The 12365-nt window shown below is 50.2% G+C and overlaps 5 protein-coding genes across 5 annotated transcripts; 2 read left to right on the plus strand and 3 right to left on the minus strand.

The window, feature by feature from the left end:
- Position 1: 1 nt before the first annotated feature.
- Positions 2-2623, minus strand: Tmtc3 (Transmembrane O-mannosyltransferase targeting cadherins 3). Its single transcript, XM_003739887.2, has one exon. The coding sequence runs from the start codon at positions 2621-2623 to the stop codon at positions 65-67; it is 2559 nt and encodes an 852-aa protein (XP_003739935.1). The 3' UTR covers positions 2-64.
- A 317-nt stretch (positions 2624-2940) lies between these two features.
- Positions 2941-4080, plus strand: DCTN5-p25 (Dynactin 5, p25 subunit). The gene is made up of 4 exons (XM_003739851.2): positions 2941-3048; positions 3210-3379; positions 3463-3678; positions 3788-4080. The coding sequence occupies exons 2-4, from the start codon at positions 3244-3246 to the stop codon at positions 4000-4002; spliced, it is 567 nt and encodes a 188-aa protein (XP_003739899.1). The 5' UTR covers positions 2941-3048; positions 3210-3243; the 3' UTR covers positions 4003-4080.
- Positions 4081-4094: 14 nt separating this feature from the next.
- On the minus strand, positions 4095-5292 carry LOC100905958 (PRKR-interacting protein 1 homolog). Its single transcript, XM_003739849.2, has 3 exons — positions 4934-5292; positions 4646-4830; positions 4095-4434 (listed from the first exon to the last, which is right to left on the minus strand). Exons 1-3 carry the CDS (start codon positions 5218-5220, stop codon positions 4310-4312), a joined length of 597 nt encoding a protein of 198 aa, XP_003739897.1. The 5' UTR covers positions 5221-5292; the 3' UTR covers positions 4095-4309.
- A 528-nt stretch (positions 5293-5820) lies between these two features.
- On the plus strand, positions 5821-8072 carry Mps1 (dual specificity protein kinase monopolar spindle 1). Its single transcript, XM_018638154.2, has 4 exons — positions 5821-6105; positions 6377-6633; positions 6757-6971; positions 7097-8072. Exons 1-4 carry the CDS (start codon positions 6053-6055, stop codon positions 7865-7867), a joined length of 1296 nt encoding a protein of 431 aa, XP_018493670.2. The 5' UTR covers positions 5821-6052; the 3' UTR covers positions 7868-8072.
- A 26-nt stretch (positions 8073-8098) lies between these two features.
- Positions 8099-11589, minus strand: LOC100905810 (uncharacterized). Its single transcript, XM_003739848.2, has 4 exons — positions 11098-11589; positions 10201-10985; positions 9752-10095; positions 8099-9582 (listed from the first exon to the last, which is right to left on the minus strand). The coding sequence occupies exons 1-4, from the start codon at positions 11447-11449 to the stop codon at positions 9237-9239; spliced, it is 1827 nt and encodes a 608-aa protein (XP_003739896.1). The 5' UTR covers positions 11450-11589; the 3' UTR covers positions 8099-9236.
- Positions 11590-12365: the final 776 nt, after the last annotated feature.

A 12365-nucleotide genomic window follows, 5' to 3' on the forward strand; every position in this document is an offset into this window, starting at 1 on the left:
CCCCCCCTCTTCGAATGCACCTTGTATCGGGAATCCCGCGGTTCTCGCGAGGATTTTCGCGAGTCTACGGGCGCTTGGCCTCATTGCGGAGTGCCTCGATCCGTTTTCGTACGATCTCCAGATGCTTCTTGATGTAAACTTCTTTCGGAGCTCTGCGTTGAACTGAAAGCAGACATTTCTCCGCTAAGTCTAGTCTCCCGGCGTTCACATGCACAACACAAAGATTGTGCATGGCTTGTATGTTGTTCGGGTCGCTCTGCAGAATTTTCTCGTAACACTCCCTGGCTCGCTCCGTGTCCTTCAGCTGATTTATGTAAATATCTCCTAACAAGATCAGAGCTTTGGTGTGATCGGGATATCGCTCCAGGAGAGCCTCGAGATGAGGTTTTGCATCGAGAGGTCTACCGGTGTCCGAAAGGAGCAGAGCCAGGTTGAAGAGTGCGCTCCGGAAGTTGGGTTTGTGTTTCAGAGCGAGTTTGAAGTATCGTTCAGCGTCAGTGAACTGTTTGTTATCCGTGGCAAGCATCGCCAAGTTGAACCAGATCCTTTCGTTCTCTTGGCCTTTCTGGAGGAGTTGGTTGAGGCGTTGAACCGCTAGGTCGCGGAGTTTAGCGTTCCCAGACTCCTGGATGAGGATCGCCGAGTTCATGAGAGCTTGCTCGTGATCGGGACTCACTCGCAGCGCCTCCTCAAAATACTGCAAAGCTTGAGTGGGTTTCCCCAATTCGATGAGAACAACACCCATGTTATAATAAATGTCGGGATTGCTCTTGTCAAGCTCGAGAGCCCTTTCGTAAACATGCCAAGCTTCTTGAGTTCTATTGAGTTTGATGAGGACATCGCCTCGATTTATGTATGCCTGAATGTAGTCTGCTCTCATGGAGATCGCCTGACGATAGAGGGCATCGGCTTCCTCGAGCCTCGACGAGTTCCGTGCGTACAAATTGGCCAAGTTGAGAAAAACATTCAAGTAGTTGGGGGCTATTCGCGTCTGATATTTCTTCCCCTTCCTGGGTCGAGGCAATAAAAATTTAGCTGCCAAGAACGCTTTCTCCGCTTCGTCGTACAACTTCAAATTATTCAACGTGCGACCCACGTTTATGTGTGCTCCTACATCGTCTGGTTGAACCTCAACGGCTCTCCGAAAATATCTAAGCGCCTCGCCGTAAAGGTGGTTCTGTTCCAGCGCGTGACCGATATTGTTGTAAAGCTTAGCGTTTTGAGTGTTCACCCGGAGACCACTCTTGAAAATGTGAATCTCCGAGGTCCAGTCGAAGTTCCGCTGGAACGTTTTCCCGGCGTGACACAACACAAGAACGACGACGAGAAAGTCGATGAGTTTCCCCCATCGGCAACGAAGTCTCTCACAACCGAACGCGACCAATAAACAGAAACCCATGCTCGGAAGGTACAGTACTCGCTCCGCCACAACGAACCCGACCGGGAAGAGGAAATTCGAGGCCGGCAAGAAAGTGAAAACTAACAAACTCAGAGCGAATACGACTACTCTGTACTGTTCCGAGCTCAGAGAAAAACAACAGCTGGAGGCTATCGAGATAAATACCATGTAAAACACAATAATGCTTGAGATTCTCGGATCGGTCAAACTTTCGACCAGAGGTATCGTTCCCATAGTCCAATCGCAGCACAGGTGGAAGGGGTTCAGAAGTAGCCAGAAGTTCACCGGGAGAAGGTAATTGAACGTCAATTGGCGGACCGGGAACTCGGCCATAGCTGCTGGATTATCGAACTTGGTAAATATCGGCAATTGCGAACCCATCACCTTGATTCGAGCGTACATGAAGAAAGCTGCCGCCGCCATCAGATACAGGCATCTGAACAGGGAAGCTCTCAACCATGACGGGAGGCCTGCTTTCGGTGCCGAGTAAAAGTATGAGATCAATTCTTGAGGGCGAACACAACGAATCACTAACAGCTCATACGCCATACAGAGTCCGACGACGGTGATTCCCTGCTCTTTGCACAGAGTCGCCGTATAAGTAAACAACACACATAATAGAAACTTGAGCGGTGTCTTCAGAGAGGTCCTGTACGTTTGAAAAGCCGCCAGGAAGAAAATCGCGCTCAGCGATTCGGCTCTTCCGACAACTCCTGTGACCGCTTCCGTGTGAATCGGATGTACGGCGAACAATATACCGCAGACGAATGCCGTCCAGGGAGAAACGAGTTCGCTGACGACAGACATAAGAAAACATGATACTGTCGTGTGCAACAGCACGTTCGCTAAGTGGTAGCCGAACGGCTCCAGTCCATGGAGAAAGTACGTGAGACGGAAACTGAGAACTGTTAGGGGACGATATGATTTATGGCTGTGCTCTTTGTTCATGGGTGTCCCCCAAAAATCGTTCAAAAACAACCGGTAGATCGGGGTCTCGGGCCGGAGATCCTTGTTATCGCGGATTGCGGAGACGTCGTCGAAGACGAAACCACATCCCACGGCGTTCGAATAAACGAGACAGCATGCGACAGCGACTCCGATGTAGTGCCACCGATTGAGGCCGGGTTTTCGGCGGAATTTCTTCACCGGTGTGGAGCGAGCACTATTCGATGCTGAGCTCGATGAGAGTTGTCTTCTGTCATCGGGAGAGGTCTCCCTCGACATCGAATGTCGCTCTCGCACAGGAGCATCATCCGATCTTTCCATTTTCTCGGTCAGAGCGGCGCTACGCGAGCACGGCCTCACATGGTCTCACAACGTCTGGGGCATCGCACTGTCGGAACGCACTGTAGAATCCTCACGGAATGAGATATTCGGTCCGCCGACTGAGAGCTTTCCCGCGGTGAGGAGTGGCAAATGTTATAGAGCTCGCTCTCCCGTGGTTGCGCTGAGAGCTGCTGCGAGCTGCGGGTCTTCAAGCAGCAGAACAACATCAACAAAGGGGAACTGTTGTCTGTTCCGAGCATTGTTGGATACAGCTCATATAGGCGGATTTCGGTATGAAGTATCGAACACGGCTCCTGAGTTCTACCTCTCCCTTGGTCGAGAAATTCGAGTGTTGATCAGTTGTTCGCGCCGATCAATCAGATGTGAGTTGCATGGGAGCTAGCGGATTCCTCGGGTCTCTCACCGGTACCACCCGTGGCCACGGAGTCTGACTCAATCCATGGAGCTGTCGAGCTAGGATCGGCGTTTCTTCCTTTCGACGGGTGTTTTTCCCCCCTCACGAACCTTCGAATGCTTCTTTCAGAGGATTTTCAAATCTTTCCATTCGCACACGCAAGATGAGTGAGCTCCCGGTGGTGACGTATGACAAGCAAGAATACATAGAGACCGCTTCTGGAAACAAAGTCAGCCGGAAATCTGTTCTCTGTGGTGCGCACAACATCATTCTCAGTGGCAAGACCATAATTCAAGCAGGTGAGTACTGAGACCCTTCCTCGGGGCTCTGGCTCCGTTCATTGACGTGGAATGTTCAGTCTCACTCATGTGTCATTCCCTAGGTGCAATCGTTCGCGGTGATCTTGCGAATGTCAGAGTCGGTCGCCGCTGCGTCATCTCGAAGCATGTGGTCATCAGGCCACCATACAAAAAGATATCCAAGGGTTTGACTTTCTTCCCCCAACAAATCGGAGATCATGTGTTCATTGGCGAGGGCAGCGTTATCAGCGCCCAGTCCATCGGCAGCTACGTGCATATCGGCAAGAACTGCGTGATCGGTGAGAACCCGGAATATTGACCCTAGGTGGCAACATAGGCGCAGAGACTCGATGGAGCAGAGTCGCATTCCCTGAGCTCTCTCACTAATTGAGCTTCCCCCTGAAACAGGTCGGAAAGCGGTTCTGCGAGATTGTTGCATGATCGCTGACAACAGCGTTGTAAGTCCAGAAACCACGGTACCTTCATATGCGATCTACGCGGGTGTCCCAGCAAGATATGCGGGAGAACTACCAGGGCCATGCCAAGACATAATGGCAGACTACACCAATTCGTACTATTTGAACTTTATACCGCAAGATCCGATGACGGTCGAGAAAAAGTAATATGTACAGGTCGGAATACGCCATCATTATTTATTTCTCAGTCTTAGGTACACCCAGAGCGGAATAAATTATTTCCTAGATGTTCTGGTATTCTAACCCCCGACCTGAGTTTCGGAGAGTCTCCGATCACGAATATACACGCGGCCCGCAGAACTCGACGACCACACACAGCTCCTAGGTCCCTCTCATTCGCGGAAAAGAGCCTCCGCCGGGTAGTACGCGAAATAGTCTGTAGTGCCTTACTGTCTTGAGCATGTCGAGTTCTTATCTACAAGTTTACAAATATATATTTCCTCCATTTCGCAAATCAACTAGATTCGACGTCAGGCTCCGCATTTACTCCAGGGGCTGAATCCTCCTTTGATCTCCCTTCTTCCTCTCCGCCAGTTGCGTCTGCACCCTCCTCCGAATCACTCTCTGACGACGACGCTCCTGAAAGAAACAAACAAACATTCTCAAGGTATCAGCTGCTCGCTCTGACTAGCTTTCCCCTGATGGGAGATAGGAGGACATCTCCAAAAATTGACGTAAGAGCCTCCTCGCTGGTTCCGGTCATGAGTAAACGATCCCGGAAAATGGGAGTGTCAATTTCACTGCAGAAAATGAGGTTGGATAATGAATACTAGATTGAGAGGAGACTCACGCTCGGTTTCAGGTGCCGAAAGTTTGTTCTTCTTCAGTTTCTGCTTCATGTTTTGCTTCTTTTTCTTCCGCTTCTCGCGTTTCTTAGCTGTGCGCTCTTCGGCAGCTTTCTTCGTCGCTTCAACTCTCTCCCGGAATTCTCGATCGAGACGCTCTTTTTCAGCCTCTTCCTCCATCATTTTCATTCTGCAAGAGAGAACTTCATCATTTTGTTCCGCTTGCAGAACCCATTCTTCTCGAAAGAGCTGAATCTTCTCCTGCTCCAGACGGGTTGCTTCCCCAAGCTCACCTGACATTCTCTTTCTTTCGCAATTGCCTGTACACGTGAAACTCCCCGCTTCCCGCGCCGGCGGACGAGCCCATCACGTTCCGCACGAAGTCAGGCGTCCTATACTGCTTAGTCTCGACTTTGCGCTCTGGTATGAAGACTTCTTTATCAGGATTCCTCATGAGTTTTTCCAGATGGAATTTCTGGGCATCCACCGCTGATTTGATGACCACCACTTCACGCTTCTCGCGAACTTTCTTCGACTTCGGTTTCGGGAGACCGAGGAGATCGAGTTGCTCCTCCGCCATTCTTGACAATAGTTCTGTCTTGTTGGCGGCTCTGATTCTTCTCGTGGAATCCGCAACAAGAGAAAAAACACACCACCGGTGACTTTGTTTACTTTCTCAAATTGTCAACAACAGATTCTCTCTCTGCAATTATCGTCTGCGTCCTATCTAAACTTTTGCGGCCATGGGAGCAATAACTGGCGCCAGCGCGCACGCTCCCGTTCTACCGCGAGTCCTCCATGGGAATGAGAAATCATGAGTGCCCATTGGGCAATGCTAATGGAGCACTCGCTGAATCATCGACAGGCGTGAGAGCAACGTTCTAGGTCAGCTGAAGCCGAATTCAGGCGGAGAGGGTTCAGAACAATTCAAGTATCGCAATAGTTCCAGCTGTATCAGAAATAAGATAGAGATCAACCTTGATCCGATCATTTCAAAGGACTCGACTTATGATACTTTTGATGGATTTTTTATCCTTCTTTGATATTTTGTTCCACCTTTAATATTTTTTCCTGACCAATGATGGAAGCTCCCCCGCGCGGCAACCCGTGAACGCAAACAGGCCCCGCCTTCTTCGCAACGGGCGGGAAAGTCGTCTGCTACGATCGAGCTCTGTATTCTGTTTGGCTTTTGTGCGGTTTGAAAGTACAGTCAGTAAGTTTTCAGGTGATCGATAAGTCCCCGTCTTGGGGGAGTGAGCCGCGTCTGAAATACGTGAGTGAAGGTGCTGACGACCTACCCAGGAGTAAGACTCATTGGGAAGAGTCGGCGGCTTATGAAGCGCACCGACGATGTAGTTACCTGGAAGTTCTGAAGCCGAGTCAAAGTGCTATTCGATTGCTATAATACGCATATGACCAATCAGGACGGCCGGGGAATAGTCTCACTAAAATCTAGAAAACGGAGGTTTGTAAACGGCACTATGCGTAATCATCGTTCTCCAGTGCGTCCGTCTGACCTGTTGAGTGTTTGTGGTGCAAGTTGAGCGTCCAATCCGTTCTGGAAGACACTTCTCTCCAGCAGCCGTTCGCTCTCCGTCCGAGTTTTCTTATAAGGGTTGAATAGTCGATCTTGTCTTCGAGAATTATGCCGGAGGCTCCCCGAGTGGGTCTCAGTGGTTGATTCTAACGGAACCTCATTTCTCTAATGAGCGCATCTATGTTTCTTCTCCATGCAGTATGTCTTGCATGGATCGTACTCCGGAACTTCCGAAGGCTCGTCGGACGACAGCATCTCTCTCATGGGATCGAAAGCGACCAGCTCTCTTCCCCGCGGTCCGACCCACCGACTCGACAGAGAATGCCACTCCGGGATCCGCGACAATCCAGAGTGGTCATTCGAAACCCCTACAGCCACACCGCTTCAGAAAGAGACTTCCTCCAGAACAGCTCTCGGAAATCGGAGAGCTTCTTAAAACGATCGAGTTGGACGAAAGTAAGTTCCGAGCTCCCTTATCCCACGTTCGAAGATATCGAGTCAGGAATATAGACATCAAGAGAGTTACCATAGTAATATTCCGGCGAGCTGTGTTCAATTCGTATCCAATTGCGATTTCAGCTCAAAAAGAAAATGAACCCGAATCGGTCGAAGCCATTTCTCGCAAACAGATGCCCCCGCCACTCCTCACCTCGGTCTCAACGAAAGCGACTCGAGTCCCCCAAGTCGAGGTCACCAAACCCCTCAAATTGTTCCTCCCTATGTCAAAGGTCATGCAAGTAAACGGGAAGGATTACATGATAATCGGAGATCTGGGGACAGGCGGCTCGTGCAAGGTTCGTGCCGGAGCGAGAGACCGATGTACCGCTCTCAAATGCCCATGACTCATGATAGTCTCGTCAAACGAGACCGATTTCTCGTGACACGCGAAGAAGTTCAATAATACTCGAATTGTCTGCAGGTATTTTCGGCTCTATTCGATGGTCAAATAGTAGCCATCAAAGACGTCACCCTCCCTGAAGAGGCCGTCGTGAAAGAGAACTATCTTCGCGAGATACAAGTCTTGAAAAAATTAGAGGACTGCAGTCAAGTTGTTCATCTGATGGACTTTGAAGTGCGCGACGCCGAGAATAAGCTCTACATGGTGATGGAGAAAGGCGACTCAGATCTCGAGACTGTTCTGCAGCAGGCTGTGAAGGATTGGATTACGGTTCGCTTCTTCTTCCGAGACATGCTGATTGCGGTCGCTCGCATCCACAGGCTAGGGATCATCCACCAAGATCTTAAGCCCTCCAACTTTATTGTGGTCCGTGGCCGTCTGAAGCTCATCGACTTCGGAATTTCGGACGATATCGGTGACGCAACATCGGTTTTCCGCGAATCTGCGATCGGAACGATGAACTACATGTCCCCGGAGATTATCCAGCAATCGAGAGAGACGTCGATCAAGACGAGTAGAGCGTCCGACATATGGAGCCTCGGCTGCATCCTATATTCGATGGCCTTCGGGCGTCCACCGTTCGCTCATATAAAACATCCCGCGAGCAAAGCACTGGCGATCGTGGATCCCAAACATGAGATCTTCTATCCTCCGGACGCCGACCCGGACTTGATAGATGTTCTTAGAAAATGTTTAATAAGATTCCCACGCCAGCGCGCCTCCGCCGAGGACCTGCTGCAGCATGACTTTCTGCTCGGACCACCGTGCGTGCGGAATTTCAGCGGTCAGTGATTGTATAGCATTTGTAGAAGTGACCTTTTCCTCATGTACATAATAGTTTAAGCTGTGACGAGGTACCCGATGTTGACGCTTTTATTCTCGAGCCGCGAATAGAATGTTCCGAAGACTCTAAGCACTGCGGGAGGTGTACTGGTGAAAGCTAAATCGCGATTATCGTGTCACACCTCAGCCTGGCAATAAATCTCGGTCTGGAAGAAATCGATCGTAAAGGAGGAACATCTGTCGTTTGAGGAGTTTATGAAAAACATTTATTAGTGAATAACGGATCAGTTATAACGTAATGACTTCTCGTCATTAACTCATTGTGTTTTCCTAATTCGTAAGAGATTCAAGTGGGGACCGGTGTGTGGTTCACCTTCCGAACGCTTCGAGCGTGCCTTCGATTTCGAGTAGGACTAGGTGACAGAGAAAAGGATATTTCTCCACATGTCATCCGTCCTTGGCAAAGCTCGATCTCTCCGGGACGGATCGGAAACTGAAGGTCCCCGACGTGATCGGCGGCTTTGACGTCACCCACGACTTGATGAACATTGAAAAGAATAATCTACGTATGAATGAATGAACGAATGAATCCACGAATAGCTGTCTGGCTAGGAGGATGAGGGAATAAGACAGATATGACAACTATAGTCGACAATCTATCGGTAAGACGCCCGCGGCTCTGCAATTGCTTAAAATAGGCTCTCATCGACAAAGTTTAGGCGAGGAATTCCTTAAAATTCTCGAAGACTCGAAGTCTAAAACAGACGTCCGATGATCATCATCTACATATTTGGAGCTAATAATGGATAAATTCACTATGTCACCGATTTGTTGCGAGTCGACTTTCCCTCATCGCCAATCGTCGAAACTTCGTCGTTAAGCCTTTGCCCGGTCTGATGATCTTCAGGTCTCGAACGAGACAGGCGAGTGCTTCCGGAACAGAACGTCCCAGCGTGCACGTCCTCCGTGCGTTCGTGTCTGTTCCTTGATTTTTTTCATCATCGGCACGAAAAGCAATTAGCGGATCAATATCAATGTTGTGGCTAGTGACTAAGTTATGGTGACTCGAGTCCGGTCTGCCGGATATAATTCAGAGACCGACTCCCCTAAAAGTATTTTCAAGAAAGTATAAGATATAGTAGACAAATGGAGCTGATTTCCATCCACGCCATAGTTTCAATAGCTGGCGGGAATCAGCGGTTTCCGATGCTAAGAGATACGTCGCGTACCACGGATCCCTCGGCGCATGAAACACGAACCGGCTGCGGTAGGTGAACGGACCGAACCAGCAATAGTATCTGTTATGATGGCAACTTGGGGGGCTTAAATTACATCTAGACATGGATTGCTGAGATCCGCGAAGCGAAAACCCTCCCGTTTAGAGGGTCTTCGCTCGATTAGGACGATTGACGTTATGATTCGAGGTCGAATGCATGCCCGTGAAGCCGTTATTGCGATTCCTCATTACAGGTGGATGATACTCTGGCATTTCACGACGGTGTTTCTCGAAACACATTGGACAATAGTAGCAGAAGCATGACGGGTGGCGACAGAAGATCGGTGTCGCGGTCTTGCATTCGGTACAGATACCGTCTTCGATGTAAGCATCCAACTGAATGATCTTCGAGAACCTCGGCGTCATAACCTGGACGAATTCGGCCAGCACAGCTTGACGGAAGGAGTCTCGCGACACAAAGGTCGCTCGTCCTGAGCCGTTGGGGTACCTGTTCGAGGCATTAGTCCGCGTGTTGGTCAATCGAATGCCTCGACAATTGTGATCATATACCTTTTACATATACATGTATATAGTGAACAGAAATCCAAATTGACTCGATCCAGTCGAGCTGTCGATAAGTCCAAATAATGAGGGATTGATCGCTAAACTTTCCTCACCTTTGCTTATCGCAGTCAATAGCTACGTGAGCAACTGGTCCGAAGAGATCGGACAAGATCTGTTGGAGTCCTTCAGCTGTGATTTCACCATGGAGGGCTCCCACGAAAACCGTGTTCTTCTTGTAGGCGTTACTCTGCGGCTGAGTCTTCTTCGGTGCAGAGTTTTTCGTGGCATTTTCGAATTTTCCAGAATCTGTGTCCGACAGGGAATCCGTGGACTCGGTATTGGATCCGGTCGACAGCGACGAATCACAACTTGATTCGGTCGACATGATCCAATCACTGTCCTCAATCGCCCACGGAATAACCTGGGCATGACGGTCCTTCCCTCGACGGGACGAAACCTGCGATAACGATCGGTATTCTCAGTGGAGAGTCTCAGCTTCCTGGACTCGGATATCTCTGCTGTACAAAATGATCTCATGACCGATCCGGAAGAATTATCTCACCCAGTAGAAATATTGTCCAGGACCCTTGTTTTCGCACGCGTTCAGGAGTGCCTGCACTTGCTGTTCACTGTCGAACACAAGGTAAGCGTGTCCCCTTCCCCGAGGGGGAAACTGCACCGTGACGAGTCCGAATTTCCCAAAAATCTCAGTTAGAGCGTCAGGGGTCACGTCGTAGGGCAGTCCACCGACAAAAACTTTGGGTGCGAAAGTCGGTGACGGGTGGAAGCGAGTGGTCAGTGTACCTTTCCAAGAGAAGGTGGTTTCCGACTGGCAAGCAGAGGTTCGTCTCAGCTTCGCCTCGCGTTCGATGCGTTCCAGAACGAGATCGTTCCCTGTCGGTTGGCTGTTCGAATAATTATTGTAAGTCCCATTCACGGCAGCGAGAGCAGGGGAGAACGACGACGACTGGGTAGAGCTGTTGAATTCGTTCCGGAAATGGCTCCTCTGGTTAGCCATTGCGTTCACGTGTCTTTCGCGCTCCAAGAAGTGACCCCCGCTGCACGCTACTGAGGCTCGTCTACAGCCATCGCTGGTGAGGCTGAAGAGCTCTTTGATCGTATCGACTCGATCGTGGACGCTATTGCCGCGTGTCATGAGCAAGGAACTTATCGCTTTTGCGATCAAGTTGAGCTGCTCTTTTTCATTGACCATCTCCGAATTGTGAAGATGGTCAAACGAGTCGTATAGGCTCATAGAGTCACTCCTCGTCGGGGGAGACAGATCGAGGGAGTTATCGGAGCAGCTACCGGTCGAGAACAGCGAACTGGCTTGACCGGATGAATAACCTGCGGACGAAAGATATTCTTGGCCGAGCTCTTCGTTCCAACGGATCACGTGAATTCTCGCGGAGAGTCAGAGAGCAATCGATTCCGAATCTGAGTATTTCTATAGACTGACCTGATGAGTAGTCCCACAATGACGGCGAGCGCTTCGGGGAGAATCCTGATTCCATGCCGCAGCCGAGAGAGCTCAGATTCGACAAAAAAGATCCGCTGGAACAATCATACGCCCCCAACGATTTCTTTCTCATCGGGGATCCCACTGGTCCAAAGGTACTCAGACTGCGACGGTCATTCCCGGCAGCCGGTATCGGTATGCTCGAGTGAGTCCTCTGCGACTGGTTCGAATTAGCGAAACTGATCCTGCTGGTCGACAACGAGCTGTAGCTCTTCGATGGTGAATAGCCGTCTTCCCAGATCGAGCGGATCTTCGCTGCGTCCAAACCGGAATCGCCTTGTCGACAAGTCATGCTTTCCGACGCTTGCTCGTTCGTTCGCTTGCTTGCACACAAACTCACTAGATGCTAGTAACGAAAGGCCACAAATTTCGGGCACAAATATTTCAAGCGCGGCGCCTCGAGCAAATGCTTCAGGGCATACGAAAGGTCAAGAAGACGTACAAGCGACATGTGCTCTGAACGAACGTCTCCGCCGCAGCTAGAACATGTGCCTAAGTCATGCTCGACGTACACGTGCTTCACAGCCACAGAACAGCCGGGGATTTCGATAGCAAGTCTGCTCGGCTCCGAGAAGTTCGATCGGATTCTCCATCAGAATCTTTCGGAATCTCCCCTAACTATAACAGAGAGTCGACAGCGCTGGTCGGGAGCGTCTACGTCTCTGTGGATGGAGCGCTCTCGAGAAGCCTAGGGGAACCCGACACCAAATTATTTTCTCGCGTTCGACCCTTCCAGCGCTCCCATAAACGATTTGCAATCCGAGCCGAGACTCGAAAACCAGCCTGTCTTGTGTCGTCAATTATTGGTCACGGTTTCCAAAAATCCTCCGAGGAGACTTGAGTCCTGCTGAATCAAGAATGCGCTCCCAGTCGAGATCTTGGGGTGAAGGTTCGGAAAAACTTTGGGGGTCCTCTCCCTCCCCATGAATTAGTAGACCGTGCGGGGAATGAGGAATTCTCTAAGGAAGATCATGCCTCTACCTGTTGGAGGAGTCCGGGTCAGGGGCCGATGGATGTGTATTTTCCTCCAGATTGGAACGGAGCCGAAGGGAGTTCATTGCGCTCGTAGAATATAATCCGGAGGCTCGTCGAGGTGGGAACCAAGCCGCGTACGCGACGTATGTCGTAAACGTCTCCGTTCTCGAGATTCCTGGAGCAGGTTCTCCGAACTTGGAGATTTGACGGGCCACATTTAGGCGGCGGCAGAG

The sequence above is a fragment of the Galendromus occidentalis genome, unplaced genomic scaffold (genome assembly GCF_000255335.2).
Source record: "Galendromus occidentalis unplaced genomic scaffold, Mocc_1.1 scf7180000076600, whole genome shotgun sequence".
NCBI classification, from domain to species: domain Eukaryota; kingdom Metazoa; phylum Arthropoda; class Arachnida; order Mesostigmata; family Phytoseiidae; genus Galendromus; species Galendromus occidentalis.

Excerpts from the sequence above, each read along its gene's own strand:
- Tmtc3 (XM_003739887.2), bottom strand. The coding sequence starts at position 2,623 with ATGTCGAGGGAGACCTCTCCCGATGACAGAAGACAACTCTCATCGAGC.
- DCTN5-p25 (XM_003739851.2), top strand. The coding sequence starts at position 3,244 with ATGAGTGAGCTCCCGGTGGTGACGTATGACAAGCAAGAATACATAGAG. Across the intron at positions 3,380-3,462 it reads CAAGACCATAATTCAAGCAG|GTGCAATCGTTCGCGGTGAT; the intron begins GTGAGTACTGAG and ends GTCATTCCCTAG. Across the intron at positions 3,679-3,787 it reads CGGCAAGAACTGCGTGATCG|GTCGGAAAGCGGTTCTGCGA; the intron begins GTGAGAACCCGG and ends CCCCTGAAACAG.
- LOC100905958 (XM_003739849.2), bottom strand. The coding sequence starts at position 5,220 with ATGGCGGAGGAGCAACTCGATCTCCTCGGTCTCCCGAAACCGAAGTCG. Across the intron at positions 4,831-4,933 it reads CGAAAGAAAGAGAATGTCAG|AATGAAAATGATGGAGGAAG; the intron begins GTGAGCTTGGGG and ends TCTCTCTTGCAG. Across the intron at positions 4,435-4,645 it reads TTCGGCACCTGAAACCGAGC|GAGCGTCGTCGTCAGAGAGT; the intron begins GTGAGTCTCCTC and ends TGTTTCTTTCAG.
- Mps1 (XM_018638154.2), top strand. The coding sequence starts at position 6,053 with ATGACCAATCAGGACGGCCGGGGAATAGTCTCACTAAAATCTAGAAAA. Across the intron at positions 6,106-6,376 it reads CTAAAATCTAGAAAACGGAG|TATGTCTTGCATGGATCGTA; the intron begins GTTTGTAAACGG and ends TTCTCCATGCAG. Across the intron at positions 6,972-7,096 it reads GGACAGGCGGCTCGTGCAAG|GTATTTTCGGCTCTATTCGA; the intron begins GTTCGTGCCGGA and ends AATTGTCTGCAG.
- LOC100905810 (XM_003739848.2), bottom strand. The coding sequence starts at position 11,449 with ATGACTTGTCGACAAGGCGATTCCGGTTTGGACGCAGCGAAGATCCGC. Across the intron at positions 10,096-10,200 it reads CTGGACAATATTTCTACTGG|GTTTCGTCCCGTCGAGGGAA; the intron begins GTGAGATAATTC and ends TCGTTATCGCAG. Across the intron at positions 9,583-9,751 it reads ATTGACTGCGATAAGCAAAG|GTACCCCAACGGCTCAGGAC; the intron begins GTGAGGAAAGTT and ends TGCCTCGAACAG.